Source organism: Lepus europaeus, chromosome 4 (genome assembly GCF_033115175.1).
Source record: "Lepus europaeus isolate LE1 chromosome 4, mLepTim1.pri, whole genome shotgun sequence".
NCBI classification, from domain to species: Eukaryota; Metazoa; Chordata; class Mammalia; order Lagomorpha; family Leporidae; genus Lepus; species Lepus europaeus.
The window spans coordinates 76293411-76311146 of NC_084830.1; the positions used below are offsets into that span (position 1 = coordinate 76293411).

At 40.0% G+C, this 17736-nt stretch overlaps 2 protein-coding genes across 3 annotated transcripts in view; both read right to left on the minus strand.

Moving 5' to 3' along the window:
• The window catches only part of MCMDC2 (minichromosome maintenance domain containing 2), a 34904-nt gene extending 26121 nt beyond the window's left edge, over positions 1–8783 (minus strand). Inside the window, exons 1-7 of the mRNA XM_062188401.1 lie at positions 8690–8783; positions 8466–8596; positions 8031–8090; positions 5187–5382; positions 4482–4604; positions 3629–3733; positions 1908–2033 (exon numbers count right to left, since the gene is read on the minus strand). Coding sequence (XP_062044385.1) covers positions 1908–2033; positions 3629–3733; positions 4482–4604; positions 5187–5382; positions 8031–8090; positions 8466–8596; positions 8690–8783 — 835 coding nt within the window. The remainder of the gene's footprint in view (positions 1–1907; positions 2034–3628; positions 3734–4481; positions 4605–5186; positions 5383–8030; positions 8091–8465; positions 8597–8689) is intronic.
• Positions 8784–14906: 6123 nt separating this feature from the next.
• The window catches only part of SGK3 (serum/glucocorticoid regulated kinase family member 3), a 153144-nt gene continuing 150314 nt past the window's right edge, over positions 14907–17736 (minus strand). For both annotated transcript variants that reach the window (XM_062188403.1, XM_062188402.1), the window contains exon 17: positions 14907–16703. In XM_062188403.1, coding sequence (XP_062044387.1) covers positions 16533–16703 — 171 coding nt within the window. In that variant the 3' untranslated portion in view covers positions 14907–16532. The remainder of the gene's footprint in view (positions 16704–17736) is intronic.

Here is a 17736-nt window from a genome sequence, read left to right on the forward strand (position 1 = left end):
ACCCGGTGTGCTGGCGCCGCAAGGTGGAGGATTAGCCTGTTAAGCCATGGCGCCGGCCCAGTTTATAGCTCTTCTGATGATACCATATTCAACTTTTTTTTTTTTTTTAAGATTTATTTATTTATTTATTTGAAAGGCAGAATTATACAGAGGTAGAGGCAGAGGCAGAGAAAAAAAGATCTTCCATCTGTTGGTTCACTCCCCAAATGGCAGCACTGGCCAGAGCTGGGCCAATCTGAAGCCAGGAGCCAGGAGCTTCTTCTGAGTCTCCCATGCAGGTGCAGGGGCCCAAGCACTTGGGCCATCTTCTACTGCCTTCCCATACTATAGCAGAGAGCTGGAATGGAAATGGAGCTGCCAGGTCTTTTTTTTTTTTAAGATTTTATTTATTTATTTGACAGGTAGAGTTACAGACAGTGAGAGAGAGAGAGAGAGAGAGAGAGAGAGACAGAGACAGAGACAGAGAAAAAGGTCCTCCCTCTATTGTTTCACTCCCCAAATGGCCGCAATGACCAGAGCTGCACCAATCCGAAGCCAGGAGCCAGGAGCTTCTTCTAGGTCTCCCACGTGGGTGCAGGGGCACAAGCACTCAGACCATCTTCCACTGCCTTCCCAGGCCACAGCGGAGAGCTGGACTGGAATAGGAGCAGCCGGGATACAAACTGGCACCCACATGGGATGTTGGCGCCACAGGCAGAGGATTAACTTAGTGCACCACAGCACCGGCCCCGAGCAGCCAGATCTTGAATCATATGGGATGCTGGCACTTTACTCACTATGCCACAGTGCTGGTCCCTGTCATATACACTTTTAAAAAGATTTCTTTATTTGAAAGGAAGAGATACAGAGAGAGGGAGAGGGAGAGGCAGAGACAGAGAGAGAGAGAGAGAGAGAATATTCCACCTCTATGGTCCTCTCCCCAAATGACTATAACAGTCAGGGTTTGGCTAGGCTGAAGGCGGGAGCTTCATCTGGGTCTCCCATGTGGGTGCAGGGACCCAAATACTTGGGCCATTTCCACTGCTCTTCCAGGCACATTAACAGGGAGCTAGATTGGAAGCAGGGCAGCTGGGACACAAACTTAGGTTCACATGGGATGCCATTGTGGCAGGGGGTGAACTTACCATGCAGTGCCACAGTGATGGCCTCCATATTTTTTCTTGATTGGACCATTATTCAGATAAGGAAAGGGTGTTATTTTATTGAGCTCCCTTTCTCAGACCACAACAACTGTTATTTAGAATTGCCTTAGCTAGAAAATAGTGGATAGTTTAGGAAAAACCCTTTGACTAATCTCTAACTCTTAGCATCCTGAAATATTTTGCTCATTACTAATTATAAAACTGCAAAAACCAAGGTTTAGAGTGGGTGTTTGATGTAGTAGTTAAGACACTACTAGGAATGCCTGCATCCTTGGGTCCAAGTCCCAGCTCTGCATTTGAATCCAACTTCTTGCTAATCTGCATCTTGGAAGGTAGCAGGGAGTCAAGTGGTTGACTCCCTGCCACCCATGTAGGAGAGCAGTACCAAGTTTCCAGCTCCTGGCTTTGGTCTGACCCAGCCCTGGGTGTTGTAGGCATTTGGAGACTGAACTCATGGATGGAAGATATGCCTTTTAAATAAAATAAATAAATATTTTTTTAAAAGTTTATTTCGGAGTTGGCAAGTTTCTACAATGTCATCTTGTTTAATTTCCTTCTTGGCACTTATTGTCTGTGCTTGTTTTATTGGTTGGCGTACATGTTTGCTGTCTACCAGATAATTTCAGAGTAAGAACCCTGTCCTGCTCACAACTGTATTCCTAGTGCTTACAAGAGTGCCCAGCACTTAGGCAAACAATATTTATTTGCTGAACAAACATTTAAATCTAAATATTTGTTAATTTACAATACGAACATTCTCCTTACCTTTTGGATTGCAAAAAGTGATGCTATTTGCTTCTATACACACAGCAGTTTGTGAGGTTTTTACACAGGTTGGAATTCCGATAATTTTATACTCATTTCCTATATTCATTTTGTTCACTAATTCATCTAAAATTATTAAACACAGAAGAAAATATATATTCACTAAACGAAACTTACACACAATTTTATTATTCAAAGATACAGAACCACTAACAATTCAGTAGTTCACTTAGTAATGAAGTATTCATTTTTGATTAGTATACTGCGCATATATAGCAGCACTCTTAATGTAAATTGAAGTAATTTTTATTGCTGATAAATTTTGATACTTATTAGGAATTAATTTCAAGATACTTGTGACATATCAGCTAGGTATTCTATTACAATAGTTACTTTTGATTACTGTAAAAAAATCATTCTATATAAGATGAAACATCTTTGCATTAGATGACAATGTTAATAAAAATGGCTTATAAACAATATTATTCAGGAAGAAAATAATTTTGAAAAGTATCATTCATTGTTTACAATATCTGGTACATACACACACACATGATGTAATTATATAATATAAAATAGATACCCTTATCTCCACATTATATACAAAGAAATCAAGAGGTTAAGTCACTTTCACAGAGCTAAATAACAGTAAGTAGCAAAACAAAAATTTACATCTATTTCCCCCTGCCTCCAAACTCTCCCCTCTTCTTTACCCTTTCTCTGGGCAGCATGTGAGCCCAGATGATAACAAATAATTTAAATCTAGCAAGTACTATGTGCCAGACACTTTTACATATAGTAACTCATTGAGTCACAGCAACTCAATAGGGTAGGTTCTCCTGTTAGAAAAAGACTGAACCTTATTCACTTGTTCACAGTTCTGAATTCTCAATGAAGACTCATTCCCTAGGTGACGTGTTGATAATGACTTCCTCTTTCACAGAATTCTCATTGGTACTTACCCAGGCAGTTCTCAACAGTTAATTATATGTAATGCTCATTCATTTAATTAACATATCTATTGAGTTTTTCCTATGTATAGTAAAGAAACAAAGTCCTTACTGTCATGAAGCTTACATTCTTTTTTTTTTTTTTTTGACAGGCAGAGTGGACAGTGAGAGAGAGACAGAGAGAAAGGTCTTCCTTTTGCCGTTGGTTCACCCTCCAATGGCCGCCTCGGCCGGCGCACCGCGCTGATCCGATGGCAGGAGCCAGGTGCTTATCCTGGTCTCCCATAGGGTGCAGGACCCAAGCACTTGGGCCATCCTCCACTGCACTCCCTGGCCACAGCAGAGAGCTGGCCTGGAAGAGGGGCATCCAGGACAGGACCAGTGCCCCGACCGGGACTAGAACCCGGTGTGCTGGTGCCGCAAGGCGGAGGATTAGCCTAGTGAGCTGCGGCGCCGGCTGAAGCTCACATTCTAAAACAATAACCCTAATGTTTACTTAAAACACACATAACAGATAATGGGACATTAAAATGACTCTGAACCTGGGACTTAGCATAATGCTTGGGACTTGGCAAATGCTAATATTTTTTAAGTGAATGCTGTATGTCTGCATGAATAATTGACACATTAGCTGAATAACTCTACAAAAATACTCAAGAATAAGAAGAGTTGTGAATACTAAGCTATGGAAGTACCATTTATAATATATAAGCACAAATAAGACAGGCCCATGTTTTATAGCAGTTTGTTTTGAGTTCAAAGAGAACTTACCTCTTAGGAAAATTGTAAGAGATTGAAACCTAAATGGCTGGTTGTTGGAATATCCTTGAAAAGCATGAAGTGCCTTTGTGGAGATTATTTCAACTATCTGTTTATCTTTAGACAAGGAATAAAGCAGAATTAGTTATTAGAATATGTATTCAATTTAATTTCCACATTAAAATAGCAGGCACTGGGCAGGTATTTGATGCAGTGGTTAAGATGTTGCTTAAGATGCCACATCCTGGGCTCACTCCGTGGCTCAATAGGCTAATCCTCTGTCTGCAGCGCTGGCACCCTGGGTTCTAGTCTCTGTTGGGGTGCCAGATTCTGTCCCAGTTTCTCCTTTTCCAGTCCAGCTCTCTGCTGTGGCCCCGGAGTGCAGTGGAGGATGGCCCAGATCCTTGAGCCCTGTACCTGCATGGAAGACCAGGAGGAAGCACCTGGCAACGTGCCAGCCATAGCGGCCACTTGGGGGGTGAACCAATGGAAAAAGGAAGACCTTTCTCTCTGTCTCTCTCTCTCTCACTGTGTAACTCTGCCTGTCAAAAAAATAATAAATAAAAAAAGATGCCACATCCTATATCAGAGTGTGTAGGATTAGGAGGCAACAGATAATGGCTCAAGTACTTAGATCCTTGTTAACCATGTAGGGGACCTAGACTGAGTTCCAGGCTCCTAGCTTCATCCTGGCCCCATCCTGGCTGTTGTGGGCATTTGGAGAGTGAACCAGCAGATGGAAGATCTCTGTCTCTGTCTGTCTTTCTGTGTCTGTCTCTCTACCTTTCAAATAAATGAAAATAAAATTTTAAAAAAACAGACACTATCTTAAAATTTTAACTACAAAATGTAATTGAATTTTTACCACCAAGTACTCTAAATTTTCTGTCTTCTTGAAGTGAAGAGGCACAGAGATCACACAAAAAGTCATTTCTTATTGTAGCAGATTCTGTAGCACCAGGCACATGCACTCTTATATACTGAAATCCTAAAAACAAAACAAAACAAAAACAACAGTGGTCAGCTAAATTTGTTTTCAGATTTAACTATTTTCCATCATTTAATGTGAATCCAATTCAAAGTATATATTTTGCTTTTGGGCTCAGAGTAATTCAATTAACATTCATTGTATGACTTGCTAAATACTGTGCTAAGAAGCTGGTGGATACATAATCTCTATATGTGGCAATGGGAAACCTAAGTTCAGAACATTCAGAGAAGAGAGGTGAGCCATCTAACCCAATGTAGGATGAGGACAGATAAATGGAAAAGAACCTGGAAAAGGACTGAAATGAAGTTAAGCCAAAGGGTTTGATTGAAATGGGGAGGAAACAGTGTTGAACAGTCATGAAGCAATGTGTGAGAAAACCAAGTATTTGGCAGTATAGGAGTACTAGTTAAGTTGGAGGTGGGAACAGAGGAAAAGAAAGCATTTCAAGTTTTTTCAAAGTAAAGTTGCAAACATTAGATGTCAAATTTTATTCCATTCTTTCTAATCATAAGTAATTACAAATATAACAGCAATAAATAATAGATTTATGATGTTTTTATTTTATATTTTAATATTTACCTTTTGAAAGAGGGCAAGCTTCATCTGAACAAAGAAATCTTGCACCTTGTGTGTACTTGGTTACTGTCGTCACTGCAATCACAATTCCTTGCAGCATATAATATCTCTGAGATGTATAATCAAGTGGAAACTCACAAAGATCAAGACCATAACTTGGCAGAGGAGGTAAATGTGTTAATTTCAGCACTATATTAATCTAATGAGAACATAAAAATAGTATTAACAGAAATTGCAGCTCCAATTGGACTTGCATTACAAGGTAGTAAGTAGATTGTAGAACAACTCAAGTAATTGATACATTAGTGTTGTTAGGAATCATAATTTTAAGCATAACTGAAAACAGATTTGAGTATAAAATTAAAGAAGTGAAAATCTTATATGCTAAAATTTTAGTTGATAATACCATTATAAACATTTTTCACTAAAGCACGCATTTCCTGGTCATTTCCAGTAAAAACACTTAAAAAACAATGGTCTTATAGTATTTAACACTCTTAGCACTCAGATCATGCTTTCTAAATATTAATCATGAAAAGGGACCAGGGGTTTTTTTGGGGGGAAATAGCTCATTCCAAATCAGGTACAGAAAATGTAGCAGTTGGACCCTGAGGAGAATCTTCTGCCAGATACCAAGGGAGCTATTACAAAAGAATGCAAAGGAAAAAAAAAAGAAGAAAGAAAAATTAATGACACCATGTGTCATAAGGACATAAGAGCAAACTTGAAGGGTCTCCCAACGATCAAAGGCAGGATAATGTAAGAATCAAAAAGAATGACAGATATTCATTGAAATGTATGAGATATATTAAGAAGTTCATGAGTTTTTCATATTTAAAAACAGGAAAAACAAAAAATGGTCATTGCAAGCTGCTAGAGTTCAACTCATTATTCTCTGAAAATTAATAAAGGAAAAAAAAATCAAACATTTATCCTGCCTTTGCTGTACAAATTATATTTCAGAGTTACCAAACTGGTGAAACTTTTCTTTCATAGAATATTTCAGCTAATAAATTCAGAAAGGATGCCAAATTACAAGTGGAAAAATCACAATTCTGCAGCTCTACTAGAATAATAGATTATAAGCAGTGAATATCAATGGTTGCTAAAACCACTATGTGAAAGTTAATGGGAAACTGTATAATGAAAAGATCAGAAATACATCATTTAATCCACTGATCAGTTTTGACATTGCTGAAGTATGACAACAATAATTATATACTTCAGACATAGTGTAATACAGAATACATGACACTAATTATGATGTATTCTTATCAAAATGAGATCAATCTGAATCTAAAAAGTCTTTTAGAAATATATGACATAGGGGAAAATTAAACAGCATCACAAGAAAGCCACCAGACAAATTCAGATTATGTATATTCCACAGAGAAATTAACTAGTTTAAAAAGTCACTGGAATGAAAAGAGAAGGGGAAAGGGAATGGTTCTATGTTGAAAGAAGTAAGTGAGATATAAGAACTATTTAAAATGTTATAGACCTTATTTTGATTCTGACTTGAACAAACCAATTGTAAGTTACGGCCCTGTCTAAATACTGATGGAGTTTATGGAATCAAAAGGCTTCCATAGCCTTGGCAGCTCATGATAAGCTTTATGATCACTGACATCATAAATAAGAATGTCAATAGTTAAATCAACAACAGGAGTCACTGTGCACTTACTCCCCATGTAGGACCTCTTCCTTAATGTGTTGTACTTTGAGAATGAACAGTGAAATTTGTCTTTAAACAGTACTTTATACTTTGTGTGTCTGTGTGGGTGCAAACTGTTGAAATCTTTACTTAGTATAGAGTTGGCCTTTTGTATATAAAGATAACTAAAAATGAATCTTAATGAAGAATGGAATGGGAGAGGGAGTAGGAGGTGGGACGAGAGTGGGGGTGGGAGGGCGGGTATTGGGGAAGAACTGCTATATTCCTAAAGCTGTACCTATGAAATTTGTATTTATTAAATAAGAGCTTTTAAAAAAAAATTGTAAAGTATTCTTGAGACATCTGAGAAAATTTAAATATGCATTGGATATTAGTTTCCTTCATTCCAAGGAATTTTGTTAATTTTGTAAAGGGTGATGATGTGTTTAAGAAAAATGTCCATAATTTTTAGAGGTTATTACTGAAGTATGTAGAGTAAAATAATAACATGTTCGGTGTTTGCTTTAAGATATTTCAGAAAAATATTGATAATGCAACTATGGCAAACTATTTTAACACTGACTATCTGAGTGATAGATACATGGAGGTTCACTGTATTATTCTCTTTATTTTGAGTATGCTTGAAATGTTTTATTTTTATTTATTTATTTATTTTTGACAGGCAGAGTTAGTGAGAGAGAGAGAGCGAAAGAGAAAGGTCTTCCTTCTGTTGGTTCACCCCCGAAATGGCCGCCATGGCCAGCGCGCTGCACCGATCTGAAGCCAGGAGCCAGGTGCTTCCTCCTGGTCTCCCATGTGGGTGCAGGGCCCAAGGACCTGGGCCATCCTCCACTCCCTTCCCGGGCCACAGCAGAGAGTTGGACTGGAAGAGGAGCACCAGGACAGAACCAGCACCCCAACCAGGACTAGAACCCGGGGTGCCAGTGCTGCAGGCAGAGGATTAGCCTAGTAAGCTGCGGCGCTGGCCTGAAATGTTTTATTTTAAAAACGTTTAATGTTATAAGTGATAATATAGGAAATAAAGATGCATATATAATACATTCCATTGAACTTTTTGAAAAATGTGGTATTATTTTTAATAAGCAGAAAACCTGAATATAAGAATACTTGTTTACAAGTCATCTTGAAAATTTGTACCTAAGTTTTCTTTGCTAAACTTTACTAAAACTTACTTGAGTTTCAGTCTGTAATTGTCCAATTAATGAGAGAGTCTTAACAGCAATAAAACAGACCTGTGATTTCAAACAAACAAAAATGTTACCAAAAAATTCATGCAGCATAAAATCATTCCTAATTCTAAAAGTTTACTTTTTTATTTGAAAGTCAGAGTGACAGAGAATTCAAGACAGAAAGACAGAGACTCCCCAAATGCCTGCAACAGCCCAGGCTGGGCCAGGTTGAAGTTAGGAGCCAGGAACGCCACCTAGGTCTCATGCGTGGCAGGGACCTAAATACTTGGGCTATCATTTGTTGCTTCCGAGTTGCATTAGCAGGAAGCTGGCTGGGAAGAGGGGGTGCGAGGACTCCAACTGGCACCCCAATATGGGATGCTCCAAGTGGTGGATTAACCTGCTGTGACAAAATGCTTGCCCCTTTCTTGAACTTACTGATTGAAAAACTTGAGCAGCTTTCAAAGGCTGGTGTAAAATGTTATTTCCAAGCTCAGCATCTAATTCAACAACATCAGAGGGATTTATTAAAATATTAAAACGATAGACAGCATAACTTTGTTTTGAATCTGTAAAAATATAGAAAGGTAAAAGTCAGGATAGTTTTAGGTAGGAATTCTATTTGAAAGTTTCTAAAAGAAAGTCACTTTTACTGAACATACCATTGTAATGCTTGCAATCATCTATAAACTTTTGGAGACCTCCACTTCTGTCAAGATAGATGAGGGCTGCCTCCTTCAATTTTAGATTTGACATTTTCTCCTAGTTAATGATTCTTCTCTATTACTAACTGATAAACAATTGTTGGTAAAAAGTACAGATGGTAAAACTCATAGAAAGGATGAGAAAACCTAAAAATAAAATAAAATAAATTTTACTTTACAAACTTTTTTTTTTTTTTTTTTGACAGGCAGAGTGGATAGTGAGAGAGAGAGACAGAGAGAAAGGTCTTCCTTTTTGCCGTTGGTTCACCCTCCAATGGCCGCTGCGGCCAGCGCATCTCGCTGATCCGAAGCCAGGAGCCAGGTGCTTCTCCTGGTCTCCCATGCGGATATAGGGCCCGAGCACTTGGGCCATCCTCCACTGCACTCCCGGGCCACAGCAGAGAGCTGGCCTGGAAGAGGGGCAACCGGGATAGAATCCGGTGCCCCAACCGGAACTAGAACCCGGTGTGCTGGCGCCGCAAGGAGGAGGATTAGCCTGCTAAGCCACGGTGCCAGCCACTTTACAAACTATTAAAACTGAGAGTGAAATAAAGCTAAGCAAAATTTCCAAGTTAAAAAAAAATGTATGCCCAAAGGGAATCAAAATTTTGTTTCCTTTTCCAAATAACATTTTTATCAACACTTGGTTATAAGATCTTTGACAAAATTATGAATTTAAGAACAAGAGCCTTAAATGTCTCTTTACAGAGAAGATCTTCCAAAGAATGTTTGTTGAAATAATATGGGATGATGAAGTTCCTTTACAGATGTTATTTAAAATATAAAAGTGGTTAAATGTTAGTTCGTAAATCAATCTAAGAAAATGTACTAGAGGGAATACTAACCTGGGAAATCTGAGGATTTGATTCTAGAACCATCATTTCCTGGTGGTTAAGGAGAAATCACTGGGCCTCTCTTGGATCAATATCTACCTGAAGGAAATGAAGAGTTGTACTAGATAATTAAAGCCCCTTACAGTTTTGAATCTTGTGACAGTGACTGACATAAAACATTAAAACGTAGGAATGAGTAGAGAATGGACTGTATAAAAATCATTTAAAGATTTAAAGCAAATACTATGGACACAATATATACCAGTAACTGAATAGGTGCTAGGAATAAAATGATTAGGATTGGACCTTGCTTTTCAAGAAGGTGCCAACTTAGAGAAGTCAGAAATAGTGACTGACACATTTATTCATTCATTACCAAATACTTTTTTCACATCTACTAGTTGTTTTATACCACATTGTTCTAGGTATTTGGGATATAAAAATGAATACTATGTGGTTTCTATCCTTCAGAAAGAGGACAGTGGAGTGAGATATGTAAGCAATTATGCAGTGTTAAGTACTGTAACAGAAATAATATACTAGGCAAAAGGAAGCTGCAACATGTATGAAATAGTTCACCAACTTTGGGGTCAAGCCTTGCAAATGAGTCAAATTTTCTAGGTTTTATGATAGTTTGATGGAAGGGTCATAGAGAATAGGTCGATTCTATTTAAAAGATGACATTTGGTAGATAGATATTTCATCTAATTGGATGACAGATGAAGATGAGGAGAAGGTTTTCCAGAGGTGGGGTTGATTTTCCCACACATTATCAGTCCTGCACTATTGGGTCCCCATCTCTTCTACCTGGAGTTCAGGCTACTTTCCAAAGAAAAGTGAGACTGCCCTTCTTGCTGTTATATAGGGATGGAATTTCAATTTATTTCTTCAAGGCTACAAATAGAATGATTGTAAAGTGCATGTTGTCTTCAGGACATCTCATCTCTGAAACTTCATTAGAACATTGGGTTTTGGGGTTTTAATAGAAGCTATTGATAATGAGATGATTGGACGAGGCCAGATTAGGTTTTTTTTTTTTCTTTCTTTTTTTAAGAATTTACTTATGGCCGGTGCCGTGGCTCAATAGGCTAATCCTCTGCCTTGCGGCACCAGCACACCGGGTTCTAGTCCCGGTTGGGGCGCCGGATTCTGTCCCGGTTGCCCCTCTTCCAGGCCAGCTCTCTGCTGTGGCCAGGGAGTGCAGTGGAGAATGGCCCAAATGCTTGGGTCCTGCACCCGCAAGGGAGACCAGGAGAAGCACCTGGCTCCTGCCATCGGATCAGTGTGGTGCGCCGGCCGTGGCGGCCATTGGAGGGTGAACCAACGGCAAAAGGAAGACCTTTCTGTCTCTCTCTCACTGTCCACTCTGCCTGTCAAAAAAAGAAGAAAGAAGAAGAAAGAAGAAGGCTGAAGGAAGAAGGAAGAAGGCTGAAGGAAGAAGAAGAAGAAGAAGAAGAAGAAGAAGAAGAAGAAGAAGAAGAAGAAGAAGAATTATTTACTTAGAGAGTCAGAGTCTTCCATCCACTTGTTCACTCCCCAAATCCTGGCACCTGCCAAAGCTGCAGCAAGGAACCAGGACCTCCATCCAGGTCTCCTACAGTGGGTGGCAGGGACTCAAGTACTTGAGCCATCACTTTGCTGACTCCCAGGGTGTGGATTAGCAGTAAGCTGGACTGGAAGCAGAGGCAGACTCCATCTCAGGCACTCTTATATGGGAGGTGGGTGCCTCAACGGGTCGCCGGGCTACAACACCCACCGCTGTCAATGGAAGGTTTGGAAGTCCCTCGTGATAACCTAAGTAATGGGAAACAATCTGTGTTTTTCAAAGTAGAAGGGAAACATGGCCAGGTTTTTTACTTCGGAAATCTGTGTCTGCCCACCAGTGTGGAAAACGGGTTGGAATAGAAGAGTGGATAACCAGTTTCTACCTTTTGCAGATTAAAAGATGGATGGCCCAATCTAGAGCATTACGAATGAAACAGAATGGGGAAGATGGATTCTAGAATTTCAGAGATTTCACACTGGACCCCTACAATGTGAGAAACAGTCCCAAAGTAAATGGGTTCGTAGCAGGAATGGGAGAGGATGCTGCAGCTTTCAAGGAACTACGAACCCAGAAATAAGCGTAGGGAAATAAGAAAAGTTGGAGATATCCCGAGTTTGACAGGCCCTTGGGACACCCAGAGAGATAACAGGGGGCGTCGTGACCCAGGGCCTGGGGTTCAGTGGCGTCAGAACAGCTGGAGTTAAAATCGGGGCGGCGTCGTGTAGTGAGGTGGAAGAGCTCGAAACGCGAAGGCATAGAAGCCCACGGAAGAGCATTTAAAAACGAACGGGGATACAATTCTAATTCTCTGTCTTCCCGCGGTCTAAAGAACCCCAGCGCCGGTTCACGAGGAACAGGGGCCCGTCCTGTCTCCCCTCTACCTGCCCAGGGATAAACTGCTGAGGGGACGCCGCCGCGGGAAAAACACCTCACAGCCTAGGGGAGGAAGGCGAATCCGGCCTCGCACGCTGGGATCCCGGCCCCTCCACCTCCAGGGGACCCAGCCCCGCAGCTATTTGTACCCACCCGGGCAACCCGCGGAGCGCCTCCCCGTCACGCGCCAACGCTCGCGCCCGGCCAGCCGGCCTAGCGCGCATGTGCGCTCCTCGACCGTTGACTGTGCGCGCGGCCTGCCGGGACCCATCCCCCACCGCTCTGGTTTACTGACGTTTGCTCACTTATTGCGGGCCAGAAAAGAGACAGGGCGACCTTTGCTTTCCATATCACAGGCCAAAGGGTTGTTAAAAAACCTTTAAAACGATGCAAAATGGAGGGCCACTTTGGAAAACATTACAGTACGCCCTCAAGGACTAAACAGTTAATGTAGAACACACACCACCATGTCTAGATGCCCACCGAAGAGAAGCGAAAACAGGTCCACACCGAAACTCAGAGAGGAACAGTCCCAAAGTGGACACCTGTATCTGATGCAGTAGTGGCTAACTTGGTGTAGCCATACAATGGAATATTGGGCCATAAAAAAGGAATTAAGAAATAATACATGCAACAAGGATGAACCTTGAAAACTGGATAATCCTAGCTCCACGTGCCATTCAGCTTCCTAATACACACCCTGGAAGGCGGCAGGTGGTGACTCAAGTAGTTGGTTCCTTGCATCTCACACGGCAGACCTCGATTGGGTTCCAGGCTCCTGGCTTTGGCCTGGCACAGCCCTGGCTGTTTTAAGGCAATGGAAGCTCTCTCTCTCTCCCTTTCTGTCCCTCTGTAACTCTGCCTTTCAAATAAATAAAGCTTTACAAAGTAGAATGGATGGGAGTTGTGGTACAGCAGGCTAAGTTGCTGCTTGGGATGCCCTGATTCTGTATCAGGAATGTTTGGGATTAACTCCGGCCTCCATTTCCTTTCCAGCTTCTTGCTAATGGACACCCTGGGAGGAAGTAAGATGATGGTACAAGCCCTTGGATTCCCACCACCCACTGGTGAGACCTGGAATTCCTGGCTCCTGGCTTTGGCATAGCCCAGGCCCGGTTGCTCTGCCTTTCAAATAAATTTTAACAATTAAAGTTAAATATGGTAGAACTGAACTTAAAACCTCAAGTATTCAGTGTATCACTGCACACTGCAAACTCTCCAAAAATGATAGTGGCATTGAGTCAAATTTTAATTGCTTATAGCTACTTACTGCTACTTTGTTGTGAATATTTACAGTACTTTTAAAGAAAATCTCTGGACATCAGAAACAGATTTCTAGGGGTAGGTTGAGAATGTAAGTATATATCTAATATAAAAAACAAGGACATGTGATGCAACAAGTATTTATCCTTACCCACACAGACCATTTGTTGGTTGGATTCAGAGATGAACACTTTTTAAATTTTATTTATTGATTTGAGAGGTAGAATTACACACAGAGAGGGAGAGACAGAGAGAAAGGTCTTCCATCTGCTGGTTCAGATGAACACTTCCAAAAAATTTATTTGAACGGTAAGAGAGGGAGAATCACCCATGTGTCCAGATGTCCACAACCACTGAGACCAAGCCAAGAGCCAGGAACTCAATTTCTATCTGTGAATCCTTTTGCTCAAGCTATGTAGCCTATCCCTCTTCCCCCATTAACCTCATTAACACACAAAGCTTGGCATATCCCATTGAGGTACTGAAGCCGCCTGAAGCTCACTTATATACACTTTGGGGTTTGTATTGCTATATTCTGAATGTGCCCCCACAAAAAAAAATTTTTTTTTTTACTTTATTTTTATTTTTGACAGGCAGAGTGGACAGTGAGAGAGAGAGACAGAGAAAGGCCTTCCTTTGCCGTTGGTTCACCCTCCAATGGCCGCCGCGGCCGGCGCACCGCGCTGATCCGATGGCAGGAGCCAGGTGCTTCTCCTGGTCTCCCATGGGGTGCAGGGCCCAAGCACTTGGGCCATCCTCCACTGCACTCCCTGGCCACAGCATAGAGCTGGCCTGGAAGAGGGGCAACCGGGATAGAATCCGGTGCCCCGACCGGGACTAGAACCCGGTGTGCCGGCGCCGCAAGGCGGAGGATTAGCCTGTTGAGCCACGGCACCGGCCTCCCCCACAAAATTTTTATGTTGTAACCTAATCCCCAATGTGACAATATTGAGAGGCAGAGCATTTGGGAGGGGAATGCAACTACAGATCTTTGGAAGACACTCTCCACAGGGCTACTTTGCCCCTTCTACCAGGCAAGACAAAATAATGACTTGCTCTCTGCTAGTTTGACATGGCAAATTGTTATAGTGATTAATATAGTGATAAAAATTTAGAATATGTAAGCGTCCATTCAAGTGTACCACTACTGCAATTATATCACAATAGTGTTTGTTGGCTCTCATAAATTTTTTTAAATTAAAAAATTTGGCATATTAAAATTCGTATATAAGGAGAAACTGCTGCCAGCATCTACACCATCTAACATCTATCCACCAGGTGCATCAAACAAATCTTGGTACCATGATGTCTACACTGTACCCTCTGCAATATGGGCAATATAAAGAATATCAGCAAAGCCTTCATTTAGATCCTTCTGTTTATTTTGCTAAAAGCCATGAACTGGTTCTACTCTTTAAAGGGTACACATTTTACTAAAAGACTTAGGCTGAGATGAAAATACAAACTTGAAACCTGGAAGAAATTTTGTTTCCTGAATTATATGCATCAGCCCATGAAAATCTGCTAATTTATATGTGTCTAAATGTTTTCTGTTGAAAGTTTATACTTCATCACACATGTAACTTATTTTGTAATGATTATGTAACCATCACCAATTTTAACTTCAAAAAATGACAGGCATTAGATGATCATTCATCTTTTCTGCTAATTTTATTAGACTTATGGATTTGTATTTCTTATGATCCTAAAAACATCAAAATTCCGTTTTTAGTTGGTTCTTAAAAATATACAATATTGCACTTTGATTTTTGGCAGTTCAACTACAGAGTGGCTAAGTAAAAAAAAAAAAAAAACCATAGAAGAAACTACAGTTTTTATTTTGTTTTATAATAACCATAGAATTTTGTGTAAAAGCAGAACTTACAGTAGTGTCAAATAAACCAAATATTTACAGTGCAGATATTAAAGTCTTACCTCCTAAGGAAGATTCAGTGTACTGAATGTAAATATTATCAATCTAATAAAAGCACATCCCTCCCCCCCAATTCTGCTGAGCCTTTTTAAGCCAAAGGGTATTGGTGGGAAATGCTTTGGCGATTTCTTTCTCAAGAGAATACCTGAAATGGATGATTGTTTTTGACAAATCTAAACTGGGTCACTCAACTCTTTCATAACAATGTTTCCCACAAGACTTCAAAATCCTCTCCTCTAAGAATTTCAAGTCTTGCATTTGTTTTTAGTTTTTCTGTAGTTATTCCCTTATTATTTTAAGTGCACAGATCAGTTGATATATGATTTTAAGGTCGGTTTCTATACTTGGTCTAAGATACATAAGATATTGAATATGCATCTGAAATATTTTTAACTTTTGTTACATTATAGCAAAACCTTATTTATTTACAATGACCCAGAGTAGGTAAACACTCTTGAAAGCTCAGTATTGTTTTTCCCCTTCTTACTTAATTAGAAAATAGCTTTGAGACAGCTATTTGCAAAAGCAAATACCAAGATTTACTTAACAGTATATTAAACATTCAAAAGATCAAACAGAACATAAATAGAATACATTTTGCAATATAAATACATGACATAGAGACATTCATTTTTGGCACCACCTAAAAAAAATTCAGCAGTTCTTTATTACCTTTCAGATCTTTGGAAATACTTAAAATTTCTAACCACTACACTCTTCTCCTCTAGAGGAGAAATAATTCACAAATTTTGAATTGGTATTTCCAAAGCAAATGACTAACTTCCTTTTGTTACTTCTTAAAATGATCTGGGGAATGAACAGTGTAACCAGCAGCCGATGTGTTAACTATGCTTTTATACTTTAATCCTGGCAACAATCAGTTATTTCAAATTGATTTATCATGGAAAGATATGGTTTCTTTAAAACAACCATGTACCATTGCATAGTTCTCATAGCAGAGAGTTATAAAGGTATTAATGTATGTTAACTGAACTGAAACAGACTGCTGAAAAACAGTCCGCCTTGGGTAGATGTTAGTGTAAACTCAGAGGGAAAAAAAACAGTCAATAGCAAAAAAATTTTCTTTAAAAATAGGTTAATGCTAAGAATAAAAGTTTTTAAAATTTCTGTTCAAAAATAAGCTTAATAAACAATACAAATTTTAATTCAAAACGTAGCTCTTTGAAATGCCCTATTTTCTTGCATACAGCAGAAAATACACTTTTCATAGTTTCAACATTACATGTAAAAATGAGGCACTAGTTATACATATTTGAATATATGCACACAACAAGGAGTTTCAGTCCCATCCATAGGCTTATATTTGCTCAATGGTTTTGAATGGCAAACTGTTCACAAAAACAGGTCTTCCGAAGGAGGTGCGTAAGAGAAACCAACGAATGCGTCATCTGCCTCCAAGACGCTGGCGTTCACTATAGAATAGTCAGAAGACACACACACGGAATACGGAACTGTTTCTTCTGTAAATGCTGTGTCGAAGTTCCTGATATCATCGGGTCCAGCCTAAACATCAGAAGTATAGTGTTACTCACCGTGCCTTTCCTTTCAGCAGCTTAATCCTTCGTTAAAACTTCCCTATGAACGTTTATACCTTTTTCACATTGAGTTTGTGAGGTCTTCCCACTTTACTTTTTGGAAACATTTTTGTTTTTCCTCTCTGGACTTCTATGATTTGTCCTTCTGACAGTTAAGGTTCTTGCTGGGTCAGGGAGGGAAAGATAAGGGCGAGGAAGATTAGCCTAACAGAGTCCTCAGCTATGTTAATTTAAATCTGAGGCATCTGTAACGAGGCCCCTTCCTCCTTACCCATCACTGTATGTTCAGAGAAGTGGGTTCCGTTTGGTTCTCAGAGAAGCACTTTCCATTTGAGCTACCATAAATGCCTACTCACTACATTTCTCCTATCTTAGTGAAGCATTTTAAAGAAGGAATGAAGGGTTATAAATAAAATTGTGAAAGATGATTCTTTCTGTGCTATGGAGAGGGTCGTGAAGCATTTGGCTAGGATAGTGTTAAGCTCTGAAGGCCCAAGGGGAACAGGTATACAGGAAATCAAGCGCAGAAGTTGCTTAGGCTCGGAGGCTGTGTTTCTTACCAGCCTCTGCCCGGGGTCCAGACCTACTCTCAGATACGACTTCTGAATGACCCACCTAGAACATGGCCAGGCCACTCTCAACTGCAGCTCCACACCACACCCTACCCTCCCTCTTCAGGGCAAGGTTCCACCATACACACCAAGCTTGCAAACTTATGTGACAACCATTTCTAGGGCAAGTTCTACTCACACTGGCTACCTTACATTTGTGTAATAATTTCATAGTGTACACACTGCTTAACACATCAAATAATATTAATTTAACAACTGATAAAGACAGTCTTACTTGAGGGGTTATTTTCTGGGAACCGCTAATTTGGAATGTCAGTAAACCTGCTCCCACCAATCAATAACTCTATTTCTATAGTTTTCTAAACCTGAGTTAACAGTAGACTTTTATATGTGATAAACAAAAATTCCTCAACTATGCACTGAGGCCAC